The 17,895-nt window shown below is 41.0% G+C and overlaps 10 protein-coding genes across 10 annotated transcripts; 4 read left to right on the top strand and 6 right to left on the bottom strand.

Annotated features, from left to right (window-relative positions):
* Nucleotides 1–333: 333 nt before the first annotated feature.
* On the bottom strand, nucleotides 334–1,670 carry VTP21DRAFT_10322 (uncharacterized protein; the record flags this gene model as incomplete). Its single annotated transcript, XM_069389646.1, has 3 exons — nucleotides 334–430; nucleotides 506–1,485; nucleotides 1,554–1,670. 3 exons carry the CDS (start codon nucleotides 1,668–1,670, stop codon nucleotides 334–336), a joined length of 1,194 nt encoding a protein of 397 aa, XP_069252945.1.
* Nucleotides 1,671–1,931: 261 nt separating this feature from the next.
* On the bottom strand, nucleotides 1,932–4,535 carry VTP21DRAFT_10321 (uncharacterized protein; the record flags this gene model as incomplete). Its single annotated transcript, XM_069389645.1, has 8 exons — nucleotides 1,932–3,054; nucleotides 3,124–3,424; nucleotides 3,505–3,605; nucleotides 3,672–3,706; nucleotides 3,775–3,922; nucleotides 3,986–4,185; nucleotides 4,245–4,334; nucleotides 4,401–4,535. The coding sequence occupies 8 exons, from the start codon at nucleotides 4,533–4,535 to the stop codon at nucleotides 1,932–1,934; spliced, it is 2,133 nt and encodes a 710-aa protein (XP_069252944.1).
* A 625-nt stretch (nucleotides 4,536–5,160) lies between these two features.
* VTP21DRAFT_10320 (uncharacterized protein) lies at nucleotides 5,161–5,791 on the bottom strand (the record flags this gene model as incomplete). Its single annotated transcript, XM_069389644.1, has 3 exons — nucleotides 5,161–5,235; nucleotides 5,296–5,522; nucleotides 5,596–5,791. The coding sequence occupies 3 exons, from the start codon at nucleotides 5,789–5,791 to the stop codon at nucleotides 5,161–5,163; spliced, it is 498 nt and encodes a 165-aa protein (XP_069252943.1).
* A 364-nt stretch (nucleotides 5,792–6,155) lies between these two features.
* Nucleotides 6,156–9,007, top strand: VTP21DRAFT_10319 (uncharacterized protein; the record flags this gene model as incomplete). The annotated part of the gene is made up of 7 exons (XM_069389642.1): nucleotides 6,156–6,281; nucleotides 6,377–6,507; nucleotides 6,572–6,985; nucleotides 7,046–7,111; nucleotides 7,171–7,267; nucleotides 7,330–8,221; nucleotides 8,292–9,007. The coding sequence occupies 7 exons, from the start codon at nucleotides 6,156–6,158 to the stop codon at nucleotides 9,005–9,007; spliced, it is 2,442 nt and encodes an 813-aa protein (XP_069252942.1).
* A 249-nt stretch (nucleotides 9,008–9,256) lies between these two features.
* On the bottom strand, nucleotides 9,257–9,857 carry VTP21DRAFT_10318 (uncharacterized protein; the record flags this gene model as incomplete). Its single annotated transcript, XM_069389641.1, has 4 exons — nucleotides 9,257–9,408; nucleotides 9,478–9,592; nucleotides 9,669–9,746; nucleotides 9,813–9,857. 4 exons carry the CDS (start codon nucleotides 9,855–9,857, stop codon nucleotides 9,257–9,259), a joined length of 390 nt encoding a protein of 129 aa, XP_069252941.1.
* A 194-nt stretch (nucleotides 9,858–10,051) lies between these two features.
* On the top strand, nucleotides 10,052–10,643 carry VTP21DRAFT_10317 (uncharacterized protein; the record flags this gene model as incomplete). The annotated part of the gene is made up of 2 exons (XM_069389640.1): nucleotides 10,052–10,138; nucleotides 10,203–10,643. The coding sequence occupies 2 exons, from the start codon at nucleotides 10,052–10,054 to the stop codon at nucleotides 10,641–10,643; spliced, it is 528 nt and encodes a 175-aa protein (XP_069252940.1).
* A 159-nt stretch (nucleotides 10,644–10,802) lies between these two features.
* Nucleotides 10,803–11,552, bottom strand: VTP21DRAFT_10316 (uncharacterized protein; the record flags this gene model as incomplete). The annotated part of the gene is made up of 4 exons (XM_069389639.1): nucleotides 10,803–11,097; nucleotides 11,156–11,251; nucleotides 11,308–11,424; nucleotides 11,482–11,552. The coding sequence occupies 4 exons, from the start codon at nucleotides 11,550–11,552 to the stop codon at nucleotides 10,803–10,805; spliced, it is 579 nt and encodes a 192-aa protein (XP_069252939.1).
* A 436-nt stretch (nucleotides 11,553–11,988) lies between these two features.
* Nucleotides 11,989–13,566, top strand: VTP21DRAFT_10315 (uncharacterized protein; the record flags this gene model as incomplete). The annotated part of the gene is made up of 6 exons (XM_069389638.1): nucleotides 11,989–12,469; nucleotides 12,536–12,632; nucleotides 12,696–12,751; nucleotides 12,814–12,965; nucleotides 13,047–13,316; nucleotides 13,393–13,566. 6 exons carry the CDS (start codon nucleotides 11,989–11,991, stop codon nucleotides 13,564–13,566), a joined length of 1,230 nt encoding a protein of 409 aa, XP_069252938.1.
* Nucleotides 13,567–14,047: 481 nt separating this feature from the next.
* On the bottom strand, nucleotides 14,048–14,876 carry VTP21DRAFT_10314 (uncharacterized protein; the record flags this gene model as incomplete). The annotated part of the gene is made up of 5 exons (XM_069389637.1): nucleotides 14,048–14,187; nucleotides 14,255–14,397; nucleotides 14,460–14,563; nucleotides 14,621–14,716; nucleotides 14,775–14,876. The coding sequence occupies 5 exons, from the start codon at nucleotides 14,874–14,876 to the stop codon at nucleotides 14,048–14,050; spliced, it is 585 nt and encodes a 194-aa protein (XP_069252937.1).
* Nucleotides 14,877–15,637: 761 nt separating this feature from the next.
* VTP21DRAFT_10313 (uncharacterized protein) lies at nucleotides 15,638–17,574 on the top strand (the record flags this gene model as incomplete). The annotated part of the gene is made up of 8 exons (XM_069389636.1): nucleotides 15,638–15,675; nucleotides 15,808–15,949; nucleotides 16,027–16,200; nucleotides 16,259–16,336; nucleotides 16,533–16,772; nucleotides 16,831–16,949; nucleotides 17,011–17,129; nucleotides 17,201–17,574. The coding sequence occupies 8 exons, from the start codon at nucleotides 15,638–15,640 to the stop codon at nucleotides 17,572–17,574; spliced, it is 1,284 nt and encodes a 427-aa protein (XP_069252936.1).
* Nucleotides 17,575–17,895: the final 321 nt, after the last annotated feature.

The raw sequence follows: 17,895 nt of genomic DNA, 5'->3' as shown, positions 1-17,895 counted from the left end.
CTTTGTAATAAAATCTATGTAATTCATATGCAATTATATGGGATTCAATAAAATAATCTGTATTTACACAAGTACAGCATCAAAATTATGCTTTGGAAGCGAGATTCAACACAAAAGAAAAATTTGCCAGGTTTTCTTCCTATGCAACCACTCGCTCTTTAAAACTTATTACTAGATGTAAAATAACTCAAATACTAAACCAACTTGCAGGATGGTATTTACACGGCTACATAGACAAACAAATCCCTCCAAAGAGCATGCAATAGAAATAGGTTAGAGGTATGAACACCGAGGGGCCAAGTTCCAGGTAGAAGGTACAGGTTTATGGGTCTGTCAGACGGTATCCACCTGATTTATATCCGGATGACATTCTTGCTTACATACAGGACATAAAGCGTCCTCTTCTAAGAGCCAGCTATCAACACATTCACTACCCGCAAAAAGAGAGATCTACTGCTTAACATTTTGATTCCTAAATAATCATTAGTTTAAGATGCAACGCTACCTGTGAAATCCATGTCGGCAGGGTAATAAACGAATAAGAGTGTTAGCCCCAAATTCGTTCAAACAGATCGAGCAGGCATCGTTCCAAAGTGATCCTCGATCTATGCTGGCTACTTCGACACTGGCTTCGTGATCCATCCGGTTGGTTGTCGAGGCATTATTCATACTATTCTCTTGGCCACTTTTCTCTGTATCTGCCCCTTCCTTTTCATTCCGTTCCTCCTCCCTCTCCTCCTCCTCCTCCTTCTTCTCAATCACCACCACTGCCTCTTTCTTCTCAACTGTTTGCTCTTTAGGCTCATCTCGTATCCGCACGATCGGGATCCGCGCCAATTCTTTCAGAGTAAGTGGCCTTTTTCCAACTTTTACCAAGTGCATTACAACTATGCTTTCTCTCCTCTCGTTTTCTCTGCTCTCATTTTCCCCCTCCTGCCTCTCCCTTCTCCTTGCGCAGTAAATAAAATCACGTGTCCAGCAGAAAATGACCACAAATAGTAACACGGCTATCCCAAAAATCCCTATAATATAAAATGCGTTGAATTTGCCATCTTCCCCAATGCTTGTGGGGCCACCTTCGTTATTGTATGAATAAGAGGCATTGGTCTGGGTCGTGGACGGACTAAGTGACGCCAGGATGTCCCGTCTAGTCTTGGCAGGATGGGTTGAGAATGCTTGGATGACGAGCTCATCGCTTTGCGCGGGCGTAATAATGCCATATGTTCGGAATGGAAAGTCTCTACCGACACGGGATCTCCATTCATCCCCTACCACAGTAAATACCGGTGTCATGATTTTCTTCTCTTCAATAGGCAGCTTGCATTTTTCTCTTTGTGTCGAATACGCAACTACCGCTTTCGCATTGGCGCGGTCTGAAGCAATAAGGAGGCGAAAAAAAGTGGAGGGCACGTTACAATTTATCATCGAAATCAATCCGCTAGAAGTAGCATGGACAGTTGACCAATTGGAGTCTATTAAATGTCCCTGTGTATCATAACATTGTAAGGAATGCTCCAGTAATTAGTAATATAAGGAGAATGATAGGGGCCTACTTGAAGTGAGAGTGAACTGTGCCATTTGTTTATCGACAAGAGTGGCAAACCCATTTCCCTTGAAGGTGTGGCCGCAGTCGAGCGTAAAAGCAGAACATAGTCATTCCGCTGTGACATTGCACATTTAAATAGCAGAATGTCTATTTAGCTGGAAGTGTAAAGTTAAAACCGTTAAAACCTTGAGTTCAAAAGTCTCATTTCATGGATGATTAATAAACTCCAGTGGCTTCGATAATTTTGGCCACCAGGCCCATCCGAGGTCTTCCGACCCTTGAATAGGATTTTCAATGATCGGAAAAGAAGGAAAAAAATAGAGTATCTCGAAGTAATACAAAGGGAAATATATATATGTAAAAATTATATTGTCCTCTAATTGAGTTACTCTTCTACCCTCCTCACATTCCCATCATTCGCTTCCCTTTCTTCATTCTCGTGGCCTTCATTAGTTACCTCGTCCTGCTCTTCCTCGCTCGGGCTTATCATCCGACGCAGTAGCCCACTCAAACGCTGTAAAAAGGTAGTTTCATCCCCCATAGCTTCACCAGCCATTTCTGCCACCACTTCTTCCGGCCATTCTCCAGGCATTACCTCCTCTCCTCTTCCAAATACGGCCTGTATTTCTTCTGCAAACTCTCTTAGTTGCTGAGGTGGAATATTGGCAGCTCGATCACCACGATTCTGTCCCGCCATCTGACGCCGGGCCCAATTGAGGAGTTGATTCCCTAGCCCGGAGAGATTGATGGAGTCGGGCTGGGGGTCGTAGCCACCCTCCGAGTCAGGGGGCGGAAGTGGATCATACGCGTGGATAGTTTGCTGGAGAATGTGTGGAGATAAGTGTTGAATCAAAGGTTGATGCTCAGCAAGAATAACGTGTCGGGAAGTGTTCAGAGGGATGGGCATAGAGGCTGGAAACTTCTCCGAACGTTCAACCCGCAAGGCAAGGAAATCATCATCCTGAGTCTCTAGGCTCGAGCGTACCGCCAACAAATTTTCTTTCAACCACGATATGACCTCGGGCTCTTTCCAGAGAGCGAAGTTGCGTTCGATGTAGAGTGCAATGAGGAGATCGATCATTTGGCTCGGCTCCCCTGATGTCAATGCGAGCACCTCTACCATCTCGGTCTCAACACCAACCAAGCATTTTTCAAAAAGCCCGCCCACGATTTCTGGGTACATTCTGATTGCCCTCCGCAACAGGCGACCACTCTCCTCGTGTGCACCTTGTTTTTCCAGATGGAACTGGGCAAGGGCAGTGCTATAGGCAAAATTGGGAAGGACATTCAGCTCGTGAGGAAGGCCTGGCCACGGAGCTTGAGCAAGGTCGAGGAGAAATGTAAATTCGCGGGCTTTAATCGCATGAAAATCAATGGAAAGCAATGCACCAAGAGGGTCGTTCGACGGGTCGAGGCTAAGAAGCAGCTTTGTAAATTCGAAAGCTGTACGCCAGCAGCCTCGGCGCGAGAGGTACTGGATATGCCGATTGATAGCAAGGAAAAATGCCCTTCAGTTATAAAAAGTAAGCAAGAGTTCAGTGGCAGGACTTGCTAGGATAAATAGCAATGGCCCTTACCGATTTTCACGCCAGGAATAGTTCATTTGTACATTTCCGTTCGAGACGGAGAACCTAGGGTGCAACGCTCGCTCCATAACGAAGAGTGCCCGTTCAAGAAAATCTCCTGCCGCATTCCAATCTCCACTCATCTTGTACACGTCACTGATGGCGAGTAATGCATCGACGTGAGCTTCGCCTCCTGCGAGCTGCATAAACGAAACAAGAAGATTCGGATCATGGGTTGCGATGCAGGAGAGAAATTGTTGTTGGAGAGACTGATACTTAGGGGAGTGAGTGAAAGCAAATAGATGGAATTGGCCTAAGTGAAGAACGCCCACAAAAACGAAAGTAAGAGGTAATTGAAGGGGAGGGGTGGGAGGTAACTCAAGGAGAACTCACCGTCTTCTAATGGGATGGCTTCCATTCCCAACCCAATATTAGGATCCATTTGTGGCCAAGTGTCTCGAGGTCTAGCGAAGATGCTTTTTCGCTTTAGGATTCTAAATAAAGCCAGAGCTCAATTATTTAGTCTTTCTTAAAGGAAACGCATGGCATGTCTCGCTTACTTTTGATGTAACCCACGTCTTTCCTCTGTTTCCACCTGAAAATATTAGGAACAGATTCAATTAACACCTCTAGTTTAGCCATAAGCCATTTTATATCACGTACAATTTGCCGCCCAAATAGTTGCTTCATTTCCAGGCTAGCATCAAATTTGCGTTCCTTACAGGAGAGTAAGCTCCTTAGCTTTGCGTTTGCTACTCGATTAGAATCAGCGTCGTCTCTTTGCACGTTGATATCATCCGCTGTGTCCAACCTATTGGTTATAGACAATTATTTAGCTATCAGGCAGCTAACGGGGTCGAATATCCAAACGAACTTGGTTTTCATTTCATTGATAGCATTTTCTAGTGCTTCTATACTCATATCGGCTATGTCTGTTTGGGATTGGCCTTTTGACTTTCCTTTTGCCTTTCCGCTACCAAGTTTCTGTTGGCTGTCATCTTTGTTAACCGATTTGGCCCCTTTCTTATTTTTCTTTTTCTTCTTCTTTGTAACCGCTGGAGGTTCATCGATTTCCTTCATTACGAGAGCATATGAGCCGAGATAGAGAACGAAAAAATCAAAAATGATCTTACTTTTTGAACTCCAGTTTCTGAAGAATGATGGTCGATCTCGGTCTCTTCTTCTACCAGTTCTGATTTCTCATCTTCAGATTCGACATCAAGCTATACCGATTCAACAATTTAATGTTGGAATATCATTGATTTTGGATTGTGGTTTCCTATCATTACCAAACCAAAAAAATTCATTTTGGGAGGAGATTTATCCTCCTCTTCTTCACTTTCAACTCCATCTTCGTGCCCTTCTACAGCACCGATTCCGATTTCATCACGCTTTAACGCACGGCGAACAGCTCGCGAAGACATTTTCCTGGTCTAATTGCATAGACTCAAAAGTATTCAATATAATATATGATGGTGGCTTAGCAGACAATAATTTAGCAGTCCCTTACAGGCAGCTTCAACTTTCTATTTAGGGAAAAATTGTATATATCAAAGATTGTCGCAATATATTCGATTTGCAAGGGGAGCGATGAGTGGGCAACTAAGAAAGGAAAAACTCCTATGTAAATATGCTTCATTGATCGAGATTATCTTTAGAGTTTGAAGAAAAAAAATGTCTATAAGTCGATGTTGGCGCTTCGACTAGAGAGCATCGAATGTTCAGGAAAGTGTACTGAAGTTCGTTTCAATTCTGCTTGTTTGGGATCCGTGAAGAGAGTGTTGTTGAATATGTAATTGCATGTTCAGGATAGACTACTTTTACATATTATAGAGTTTCCACAGTAAAGGTAATTGTAAAGCTTAGAGGGTTGGGGTTCCACTAAAGCTACATAGCGTGTACTGAATATGTATATGGAGATAAAAGGTAGTTGTAGAGAGATGAATTAATTTGCAAAAAATATCTAAGATGGAACGCAATGCAACGCATGAAAAGAAAATAAAATTGGGCATAAGATGCTCGAGCAAGATTGAAGAAAAGATTGTGGTATCATTTCTTTTCCTCCCCCTCCTTCGGGATTGAGATGGTCCATTTCAAAACCTTAGCCGATACCTTTCTCACCATCTAATACAATATCACAGTTAGATCATGCTCTACGATACATTTAAGGATATAGTATATTACGTCTCCGAAGGATCCAAGGATTCCTTCCTTGTTTAAGGGCTTCTTATCCCAAAGATCCTGGTGAAGTATGATCTTTCCTTCGTCATTAAATTTCAGAACAACAAGGGAGTTAAGCAGCTTTTCTTTGTTGATGATAGCAAACGTGTAACGCTGGTTAAGATCAATATTGATCTCATCGGGTTCATTCTTAGTTATGGAATAGTTTTCGGTTACCGATTTGTTGAAAACTAGAGTGGAATGGAGTTAATTAGTTCGATCTTAGTCGGCCAACTCGTTCTCTATCTGGTTCCATTTATGTACCTTTTGGCATTCCAAAAAATTGGGCTTTAACGGAACCTATGCCAACGGCGTGCGCAATTGGATCCTCGAAGACCGCGTCGGCGGCGTAATGTCGAAAACGCTCATGAGTTGGTTCGAGCTGGTATAGCTTCAGAATATCATCAACAATATTCTGACGCTCGGCATTGAGGCTCATTTGAGAGCTTTGACTCGACATAATCAGGAGAGAAATAGTCCCGTGCTTGTTGCTAGAATAGCTGACACTTTTGGGAGAAAGTAAGGGGAAAGAATATCAGTACTCTTTATGGTCTTTTTACGGATTTAGAATCGGTGCACTTAATATGGCGTAGTTCATGTTCCCTATGCCGATCTAGGTTAGGGGAATTAATAGTTTTCTTGCTCGCGGATATTTTTCACTCACTTCCATTCCTTTTAGAGCCTTTTAACACGCGTCTAGTTCACTATCACTATCAAAATTAAAAGAGAGGGTAAGGGTCTGCTTTTTATGAGTCATTCAGATGGGCCGATCGTAGGCTAACCAATATCCCACTTTCTTGCATCCTCAAAGACGTGTTCCGAAAATGTCTTTCGAGACCAATATACGGCAAAGACATACTGGGGGCCAACGTGACGAGTTCAAGGAGGATGTCTCAATGGAGAAAGGTGGTCAATATGCACAGAAGCACAAGGTCGACAAATTTAGAAAGGTAAATTCTTTAATCTACTGCTCTTCGAATATACATGTATTTATTTTTTTTTTCATATTCATGTTCATCTGGCTTCGAACTATGTGGTATATCAGAGGGCGGGGAAATATACTGTTGACGATATAAAGCGAATCATATTTTCTCCTAATAGTATCGCTTTTATTTTGGTTACCTTCTTGGCAATCATAACCCGTTTTTACCGCATCGATCAACCATCTCAAGTTGTGTTAGTAGCCAATTCGAATTCCCATACGCTCACTATTCACTGAGCCCTCGACTGACTATTTTAGATTCGACGAGGTTCACTTTGGAAAATTCGCTAGCTACTATTTACAGCGCACTTATTTCTTTGATGTGCATCCTCCCCTGGCAAAGCTCATGCTTGCTGCCATGGGCTATGTTGCTGGGTTCGATGGGGAATTCAAATTCGAAAATATCGGCGACGACTATGTCGCCAACAATGTGCCATATATTGCTTTGAGATCTCTCCCCGCCACACTTGGCGCCCTAGCAGTTTCACTGGTCTTTTTGATAATGCGAGAAAGTGGCTATCCGCTTTTGACATCGTGTCTCGCCGCGATTTTTGTGATGTTGGACAATGCACTTGTTACGCAAACTAGGTTGATTTTATTAGATAGCATGCTGATGTTCTTTGCACTGTGCGCAACCTATTGCTATGTGCGCTTCTACAAGCTACGGCATCGGTAACGCGTTAATATGGAATAGGTTGAAACGCAGCTCGTTAATGATTTTCATATTGATAGAGAGTTTACCACAGAATGGTGGACATGGATGGTTGCAACTGGTGTCACACTTTCTTTGACCTTAAGGTAAATATGGCTTTAGGAGGTGTTTACTTCTTTTCATTTGGATCTAACACGCTTCAAAGTATCAAAATGGTCGGTCTCTTCACCTTTATTACCATGGGTATTGCAGTCATCGTCGATCTATGGAATCTCTTGGATTATCGACGAGGACTATCAATGGTAGAGAGTGGAATTTCCATTTGCTTGCATCTGATTTTAACGGGTGTCCCCATTTTATATAGCGTCAATTCGGAAGACATTTCTTCGCTCGCACCATTGGGCTTATCATTGTGCCTATATTTGTATACGTATTCTGGTTCTATGTACATTTCTCCATCCTCACACTCAGCGGACCAGGTGACGCCTTCATGAGCTCCGAATTTCAGGAGACACTTGCTGGTAATCCGCTCATAATGAATTCCCTGGAGGTGCACTATGGAGACAATATCACAATCCAACACAAGGATACAAAGGTATTCTTGCATTCGCACCTTGACCGCTATCCTTTGCGGTATGAGGATGGTCGCATCAGCAGCCAAGGGCAACAGGTCACTGGATATACGCATCACGACCCGAACAATTATTGGCGCATATGGCCAGCAGAGCCTTTTGAACCTGAAGATGTAGAGGATGAAGGCGAAGAGAAGGGGACTGACTTTGAGACCGAAGGAGAGTCGGAGCACACCTCTAACGAGGAAGCTACAGCCGAGACAACTACAGAAGCTAAAGAAGATCAGGCAGAAAAGAAACCTAAAATTGACACAAACCGTATCGTAAAGCATGGTGATATCGTTCGTCTCCAGCATATTTACACCGGCTCCTTCCTTCTCACACATGATGTTGCTTCGCCTCTGATGCCGACCAACCAGGAAATCACGACCACTCCCCCATCAGATGTGGCACGCTACAACCAGACACTGTTCCAAGTCTTGATCGATGGCGCTGATGACGGCACTGCCCTACGGTCTGCGGCCAGCCAATTCCGATTGATTCATATGGAAACACGTGTGGCTGTGTGGACACACGCAATGCCTTTACCAGAATGGGGGTTCAAGCAGCAGGAAGTGAACGGCAATAAAAACATCGCCGATAAGACGAACTATTGGACTGTGGATGAAATAGTTGGGAAAAATGGTGAGCATATTCTTTTTTTTGCATAAGTCATAGCGTTCTTTTCCATTGCTCACCAAAATTATCGAGATAGCTACGGAAATCAACATGGCCAAGAAAAAGACTCTTCGGCGAATTCCATTTTATCGCAAATTCCTTGAGCTGCAACAGCTTATGATCTCACACAATGCTCGTCTTACCAGCCCTCATCCATATCAGTCTGCCCCTATTACTTGGCCATTCCTCCTACGTGGTATCAGCTTTTGGACTGAAAATAACTCGCGTAAACAGATCTATCTCCTCGGAAATCCATTTGGGTGGTGGATTGCAGTGGGAGGATTGGCAGTGTTCGCGGGAATAGTCTCGGCAGATGTGCTTGGAAGGAGAAGGGGGATTGAGTTTATCGAGCCGAATGTGTGCAGGCGACTCTATAGGAGCGCAGGCTTCTTATTCGTCGGATGGGCAGCACACTATTTCCCATTCTTTTTGATGGGGCGGTCGCTCTTTCTCCACCACTATTTGCCCGCACTCATTTATAGCTACATGGTTCTGGCTTCAGTGTTCAATTTCGTGTTCACAGATGGGGTCAATGTGCCGGCTTCCGACCACAGCCCAAACACGCCTTTCAAACGCCGGATGTTAAACAGGGTACCATGGTATGGCTTGGTGGCGGCGGTGCTGCTGGTCTTGTTCCAACTCTCGTCGTTTGTGTGGTTTGCCCCAATGACGTATGGAACCCAGGGATTGGAAGTTGATGAGGTGTTGAAACGCAAATGGCTTGATTCTTGGGATTATCATTTCGCAAAGTAAATGAAAAATCAATGTAATTTTTAGTCTTATTTTTAGTTTTCAATTTCCCCTTCCCCACCCCCAACCACCTTACTCGAGGTAGATTGCCTTTCTCTCTCCATATTCAATGTTCTCTATATGTTTTATCTTTTGGGGATTCACAAATGCTCAAAAAAATCAATCGATTAAAAACTGGATTATGGTTATTTTCTATTAAGAGTACAAAGTCTGACCAAAAAATCAAATGCTATTCTCTGGATTTCATTGTATCTACTGCTTCTTTTCCTCTACTTCCATTTTCTGGACTTCTGTGGTCTTGCTAAGTGGCTGAAGCTCAACCTTGCTAAACATGATCTTTTTGGTAGTATGTCCAATGTAATGGGCCGACTTATTTGCATTGGATGCATTTTCTCCTAATGTATCTGGGAAACAATGTTAGCTCAGGTTCAATTCTGAGAAAGGGGATAAATAACTATGTTTTAGCTACTCACCAACACCACCTGTGTCTCGAGGTTCAAACAGAAGCTCTGTTCCCAAGACCTCATCAAAATGGCCCTTGTAGGTATAGGGTCCGATTTGAAAATAAGGTGTTGGAGTATCTATACCCTGTAATGTTCAAAGCACAGAAAAAAGGAGAAATCATCAGATGAGGAATAGGATGTGGAATCGATTGACAACTTACAATAAGTGAATATGAATCACTGTTTCGTAAGAGCTCTGGATCTGCATCTTTCCCTAAATCTAAGACAACATAGGTTGTCTAAGAGAGTCGCGAAGAATTTAGTCAGTGTACAACTTCATCTCAGATTATTTGGAATAAGCTAACCTCTTCCTCATACTCGGACTCCTCATTGTCATGTTTCGACTTCATAATTCCATTGAGTGTACCGTGTATTCGTCCTAGGCACTAAGTGGATAAACGCGTCACGGGTTTTTCGGATTGAAAGGTTTAATTGCACGACCGTGCATTGTCGGGATTTAAAAAATTAATACAAACTTAACACGTCTTTTCTCCACTCTTCTCGAGTCACATCATCAAAATCTTCATTCCATTCCTTTTATATAATGAAAAGGCTCTTATTTTCAATTACTCTTTTGATATTACCTCTCGTGATTTGGGCACAAGAAGATTCAGCGGAAGAGCACGAGGAGGTAACTTCAATTATTGCATTTTTTTATAATATTTTCCCTCTCAAATTTATCACGTAATTACTAGCAACCACGGGTTTCTTTCTACGACCGCCTAAGTAACAATCCATATGTCCCATTTACTGATTGTACCGATGATCCATACGACCAAAATCCTACTTCGACTCTCCCACTTCCTGTTTCTGGCAACCCTCTGTGGATTCAATATCGTGCATATGATGGCCTTGAGGGCGATTGTACCATCGTAGTGGAGAACGCTGATGAAGATCAGCAGGAATTAAATACAGTCGAGCTACCAGATTGCACATTCAAAGAGGCTACCACCACTATTACAATACCAATGTTTTTGCCAACCGTAGAGGACGGAATCGAAAATATTAGAGTGAGATTTCAGTGGAGGGAAAAGCGTGCTAAGAGAAAAAAGAAGAATAGAAGAGAGAAAAGCAGAGAATCAGATGTGGAGCAGTGTGGATGGATAAACATCAAGGGAACATACCCCTCGAACTAAGCTTCGTCTTTCATCTTTTCCAGTTTAGAGATACCAGAATCATTATTTTTTTTTTTTCCTTAGTGCAAACAGTCATTTTATCGTTATTCTTTTACCATCTTTCGCAAGACTTTTATTTTATGTTGTCTCTCAATTAATACCTAATGATCACAGCTCAATTTATCTAAAAAGTCCCCAATCTAGTATTTGTAAACTCTCCAGTGTCTGTTTTAACCCTACAAACACTTGCTGTTGTCCAACAGACCCACTCTCGGCGCTCTCTTGCAATATGCGGCTGCTACTCTCCTCACCAATTATCACCGGAGAGTTATATGTGATGATGATATCGGTTGTTATAGAGGGTAATCGTATTAAAGTGAGATAAATATCGACAAGGTTTCGTGAACCAGGGGTGTGCTCTTTGAACTTGGAGATTACCTGGCGGCCAGTGAGGAAATATATTCTTGCATCCGACCTAAATTGAGAGAGAAAGATTAGGAGAAAAAAAAAACTCGTAGAAATAATATATTTACGGGATATGTGGTAATTCAGTTTGACTCAGAGGTATTACACTTTCAATACTCCAGCTCTCTGCTTCATTATCGGATGCAAGTTGTTCAAAATGATACCTTAAGAGAAATTAGGAATTTATATAATCAACATCGCAAGCAAGGGTCAATATTACTTGGCAGCATCCTCGTCAGGCGCCTCATCAGCTAATTGCAGCAGTTCTATAATAATACTTTGATCTGAGTTGACGCTCACAAATACTTCTTGATTGTCGGGAATTTCGCGTAGCGTGCTTTAAATTTTGTTTATTAATTGTGGCAATATTGAGAATCTAAGTATGGATACTCACCTGGCATCAAGAAAATTGTCTGGGATATAGGCGGCAATAGCCCCTCCGAAGAGGGAGCGTGGATTTGACATGTCTACTTTTGGTTGTTAAACTTTGTAGTCGTGATTAGTGTGAAATGAAAAAGCTAGTCACTTCTAAGCCACTGATTACGTTGCGCTTCCAGCTTTTACAGTTTTTTACCTTTTCTTTTCCCTCTTTCTTTTAGCGCACTATGAGTTCCGGATAATAAGCAAACATTTTACGTGAATCGCTTATATAGCAATAAGAGACAAGTACACCAATAGCCTTTCTGTCACTTGCTATCTCTTCGGTTTTGCTACAATATCTTCGGCCTTCTCACGTTATTATTCATTTCACCTCATTGCCCACAATCACCTCTCCCACTCTCCTATATTTTTCATTTTGTTATTTCAACATTTCTCACTGATATATCTGCTGTTTTGTCTTTGAGCCGTTCCCCCTAGCACTATCCACGTTGCTTTCTTCCCTTTCTTTCCTATTTGCCAAATGAAAGCGCAAAAAACGCGCAGTTCCTCATCTCCTCCTTCATCTACACAGCCGCACACTACCGAATCTACGGCGAATACACAGACAGATGTATCCAAGACGGCTCATGCGACTGGCAATTCGGTTATGCCTGATGAATCAGTAAACACTTCATCCCGGTCCTCAGAGCATAAGCCCAATGGAATTACCAACACGTCTCTCCACCCCCTTAACACTGAAACCGGACCTCCGCCTGACCAGAGTGAAGACGCTAAGGAAAATGACCTTTACATGACTTCACCAATATCTTCAATTCCAGAAGATTTCACGCCATCACCCTCTCCTCCACGACGTTCCATGTCTCCGCCCTCTCCCTCTCCCTCTCCCTCGCCGATATCACCAAGTAAAGGTCAAAAACGTAAACGCTCAACAGAAGAAGCTATTGAGAGTGATGGGGAAGCGGAAACTGACGTGATTGTTCCAACGGTTTCGGCTGAAGAAGGTAATCTTAAATCTGATTATTGGATGACTTATTTGTTTAGTTTTAACGGTGTGATTGTCATTATAGAGAGCGCTGCTGAGGATGACGAGACAGCTGAACTCCACAAAGAGGCGCTTGCAGCATTAACAAGAATTGAGATGGAATTCGCAAAGTTACGAGACAAGTGCGTAAATTACACTAGTACATTTATTGTTATTCATATATATCTAATCATTGAAAATCTCAGAATGTATCGTGAGAAAGTAACTGAGCTAGAGAAGGAGATTTTGATGGTAGAGCGGGGTAATATTTCTTGAATTTATTTTCTTTTTTAAAATATTGTTTTATTTTTGTTTGCCATGTAGGAACTCATCCTGAGCTTACTTCATTGATGAAAGAAATCGAAGAGAAGCGACAGAGTCGGCTTGATACTGCCAATGTATGGCTAAAATACCAGGAATTTTGCTATCAAAAGCAATACGAAGGTATTGAATACCAGGCAAAAATGTCATTCATGGTAAGAAAAAATAGGCACACGCCACGCGTGGAATATCTTGTTATTTATTCGTGTGATATTTTCCATTTTTGTTCACCCTAGCGTCAAAAAGCGGATTTGCGCCGCAATATGATTAAGGGTGTTAGCGTAAAGAAGTGGAAGATGGAGCATGAGCGAACCAAGCTCAATGAGATTGCTCCAGCGCCGGTGTCTCCACTGCTTGATCGTACAGCCTTCATTCGCCGTAGGAAAACACGCAAGATTGAGGTTTCCGAACTTAAAGCGCTACATGAGAACAAAGGATTTCCTGCTGCTCCACCAGTGCAAGGATTACTTAAGACCGAAATCACTGATGATTTAGAGTTGTTGAGGGTAAGTCGGGATGCACTCACAGGTTTATCTTGCCGTTTTCTACCATAATAAGTAGCTAATGCCCTTGGCTGTTTAGTTGCAGCAATATTCTTCAGGTTTCGCGAATTACAGTTTTCAGCGCTCTCTAGCCACCCGAAACCCTACACAATTCAGACCACCGCCTCCTCCGCCACCACCACCAACCTTCGTTGAGGATACAGGGTATTATGTAGATGGGCGGCATACGGCTCTCATGCAAGGATTGGAGTAATGATTACGAGGTTCGCGCCAAGTAGAAATTCCGCCTGGATAACGGGGCTCTTGTATCCGATTTGAGTTGGAAAAACCGCTTCGTTTGGACAATATTTTACTTGTCTTAGGCTGTTATGAGGGATGCTTCACTCGTTGACGTTTTGGATTTTCTAATGAATTCCGCACAACTCTCTGGTCTATTTGTCTTTTTCTTATTTTCCTTTTTCATTTTGATGGTTGTATATTAATATTTAGTTACTACCTTTTCTCCCTTCATCTTTATCGTGGCTTTATTATCGCATTTCTTTTCGAAATAATGAAATTGTAAATTCTTCTCCCCGACTTCGTGATGCCATCTCTTCATCTTCTCTTTTTTATACTTCCGGGTAAGTCAAAAATTCATTAAAGAATTTTGATAATATTTAATTAAATGAGTCGAAATCTACTGTTTTTTCTTTATTACAAACTACAAGAATTGAATCTATTTCAGCAAAAGATAACTAATTTGTCGGCAACGGAATTTTCTTCTTGTACACATTGGTCAGCTCCTTTACCACTTCCACGGGGAATGGGAATTCCGTAAGTGAAGGGGTATACGTGTTAGCTAGTGCATCCTGAGAGCTTGTCGAAAATAGCTCATCTATGTAGAAAATCCAGCATGATATGTTAGTGTTCGAATTCACACCCTATAGCGTTTATAAACCTACCTTTCTTTTCCTTTTTATAGATCTCTTTGGCTGGTTTTTTGATCTCCACGTCAGTTCCCTTTACAAATCGCCTGAATTTATAAATCGGCTCGGCATTTTCTTCTGCTACATTGACCTTTCGTCGACTAACTCGCGCGGGTCGTCTATAGTATAGCAGAATCAGTAAATTTTCATAAAAATACAAAAAAATACATTTGAACAGTACTGTGTGACAGGATCCAAGAGCATCACATTTGACACATGAATTGGTGCTTCATTATTAAGGTAGCCATCAGGGGCCGCTGGTTGTCGAGGAACATGTTTTTTTACCTACAAATCCCAGTTAGCGTATAGCAATGGGGCAAATGAAAGCTAAATTTTGCTTACTAAATTTCGATTCTCTATTATAACAGAGTTAATGTCCCTTAGGACTTCTTTGACTTTGCCAGTTTTATTCTTATCTTTGCCAGCAATGATCATCACCTTACAATAACATACTATCAGTATTGTAGGTAAAGCAGCGTTTAATAATTGAGCAAACCTCATCTCCTTTGACGATGTTCCAGGTCTGGATGCGATCCTTGGGGTCGACCCATCGTGGCTTACGGAAGATCCGTGAACTAACGTTTCGGAATCGGTGCATAGTCTTTGGTAAATGCAAGTTCGAAGTCGTGACTATTCAACTCAAATTTAAGTAAATAGCGCTGCGCCGTATACAAGTTTGAATATTAAATTTCTAATCTATTCGCGTTCACTATTAAATGGGCAGCAAAAATGGAGGAAATCGAGAATCTAAAAGATATATTTTCCCGTCCTCCCCCTTCTGAAGATATTATTACATATATCATTCACCTTCCTTTCCCTAACTCCCTTCAAACAGCCGCTCAAAAATATGAATACCTTCAAGACCAGACGGCTCTTGTCATGTCCTACTTGCAGCCTTATATCTCCTCTTATATATGGAACAAAGACCCTTTTCGATTATGGGTAGACGAAAAGAAAGAGGCATTAGTAGGGAGAGTAAAATTCGGAGACTGTGTGGAAGATGAATGGTTTGTGGTTTTTTTGGTTCGAGAAATAGGAAGACTAATACCAGAAGCAGTTATCGCGTATGTATTTTTTTAGCATTATATTATATTTTGTGATTTATAGCAACAAGTGGATGTGGACATAAATAACAATATATATTTCTGTAGAGTGCGGGATAACGATGGCGAATTCCTTCTGATCGAGGCAGCAATGTTCCTTCCTTCTTGGTTAGAGCCTTCATATAGCTCGAATAGGGTATATACATTATAAGCCAATTATACATGAATGCTTTTTAATTATTCTATGATTAGGTGTTCATTTATCAGAGAAATATTCATATCATACCAATTTCTATTGCACCTGAAAAAAAATTAGATGTCCGTAAAGCGATTGAACTTGTACGAAATCCAGAGGTAGAAACTATGGCCAGTGAAAAGATCCAAGAATCTATCGCCATGAGAATAAATGTGTAAATTTTTCGTATACTTTGAGGTGCTTATTTTGTTGTACACTAATATTATTTATAATTTTGAATATTTTTAAAGATTTTATAAGAAACCGCTTCAGCATATACACAAGGCCCGTTGTCATATACCACGGGCTATCGCTTATTTAGTGAAAAAATCCCCACAGCTTGTTGCACCAGCAGTTGAAGCATTCTATATACGAGATCCCATTGCATTAAAGGTAAAGGGATTTTTATTCATCACACTGATAATATATGCCTTCTCTGCATATTTTTATCCTGAAAATTATAATTTTAGGCATGCCATAAGATGGAGAAATTCCCACCTGATGCCTCCATAACGACTCTCGTTCCATTTACACGTATACACTACGCAAAACTTATGGGCCAAAAATTTTATCCCCCAAAGCCTTTTCATTTGCCCCCAACTACATCACCAGAATACAAAGCTGCTGAACTCGGAATGAAACTGGTATATTAACTATTAATTATACCACCTATCTAGCACTTAATTATATATATTAATATAGGCTTGCGGGTTTGAGATGCTATGCTCAGACGTATACAATTTCGAAGAAGTCACAAATTCTTCAGAACTTACTTTAGAGGTGTGTTTTTCCGTCCCCTCAATATGTTCGTTTGGCTAATAATTAAAATATTAAAAACAGACCTTTAATTTCAATAATGATCCTGAATGGAAGCAGTTTAACGAACGATTAATTAAGCTAGGATACTATAAAGTGAATATGATGTATTCACAGAGATATTAGAATTGAAAAATTGAATTAAATGTCTTTTCATTAGGATGAATTGGTGGGCTCGAAAAACTATAGAGAATTAGAGCAAATAGCTCGTGAACAATTTCTGCGTAGAAAACCTCAAAATTTTACCGAGTCGCCTCCCAACGTTCAAGTTGCTCGACTCCTCTCAACCTATCGCCCTAACGAAGATGATTTTTCTTTTGTAGACAATGGGGAAGAAGACGATGATTCATGGATAATCTTAAATCCTAAAGAAGTAGAGGATTTATGGAAAAGCACTACTGTAAGTTTTTTTATTATTAGCAGCAGTTTGTGCAGTAGATTTATAATTGCATCTTTAGATTACTAAATCGGAAAAGGAAGAGGAATCAGACTCTTCACGAGGATTGGCTAAATTAGCGGAACGGATGCAGGGTTTCATTCAAAAAGAGTCAATCCACGAGGGGGCAGAATTTCCTGAGTAATTACATAATAATATAATATATTATCTTCATGCTAAAGTTTTCATAATCATTTTACAGTGAGTCGACATTAGGCGAAGAAGGGCTTAGCGATGAGGAAACAGAAAGTGAAGAGGATGAGGAAGGCGATGTAAATTTTGATGAAGAGGCCTTTTTAGGCATTATGAAACGTGCTCTAGGTATATAGAATAATATGAAAGTAGTTTTTATAAAAGAGCTGACCAATTGTTGATAGGTATCTCTGATACAGAGTACAAAGAAATTCTGCGGGATAAAATCAATGTTTCAGACGAAGACTTGGAAGAGCCAGAGCAAGATCTCAATGATTACATGCTACAAATGGATCAAGAGCTAGCTGACACTATGATTGGAAAATCTTTCGATCGCCCTGATATGTTAACTGAGCAAAAGCATAGTGCTATGATGAATTCAGACGGGGGGGAAATCAATGATGACGAGCCAGTGGACATAGACTTTAACCTCGTGAAGAATATGCTAGAGAGCTTCAAAGCCCAGGAAGGATTGCCTGGGCCGGCAGGCAATATGATGGGACGGTTAGGCGTATGGGTGCCACGTGATGAGGAAGAGGAGGGTGAGAAAAATGAGAATAGGGGCGTAAGCTAGTATGTGCTGTAATTGTAAACATAAAGTAAATATAATAGGACCTAATTTCTTATTAAAAATAATATATGCCAGAGAAATTTATCTGCTCTATTTAGAGAGCACAAACAAAACAGTAAATAAAAAACTGAAAAGACAGAAAAAAAAAACAAAGATTCAATAGTAACAAGTACAGGTTGAAGATAAGTTAAATTCTATATTATAAAAAAAAAGTTGCAATGTAAAAAAATTCCTCTATATATTTCGAAGAATAAACGGGTAAACAGATAAAACCCAACATGATCGAGAGCATAGAGATAAATAATCTCCGGGTAACTTTTTTTT

This window comes from Calcarisporiella thermophila, assembly GCF_041956535.1.
Source record: "Calcarisporiella thermophila strain CBS 279.70 unplaced genomic scaffold VTP21scaffold_7, whole genome shotgun sequence".
Classification (NCBI taxonomy): Eukaryota; Fungi; Calcarisporiellomycota; class Calcarisporiellomycetes; order Calcarisporiellales; family Calcarisporiellaceae; genus Calcarisporiella; species Calcarisporiella thermophila.
Note: the sequence above shows the minus strand (reverse complement) of the source record. Positions and strands in the feature narration are given on the sequence as shown.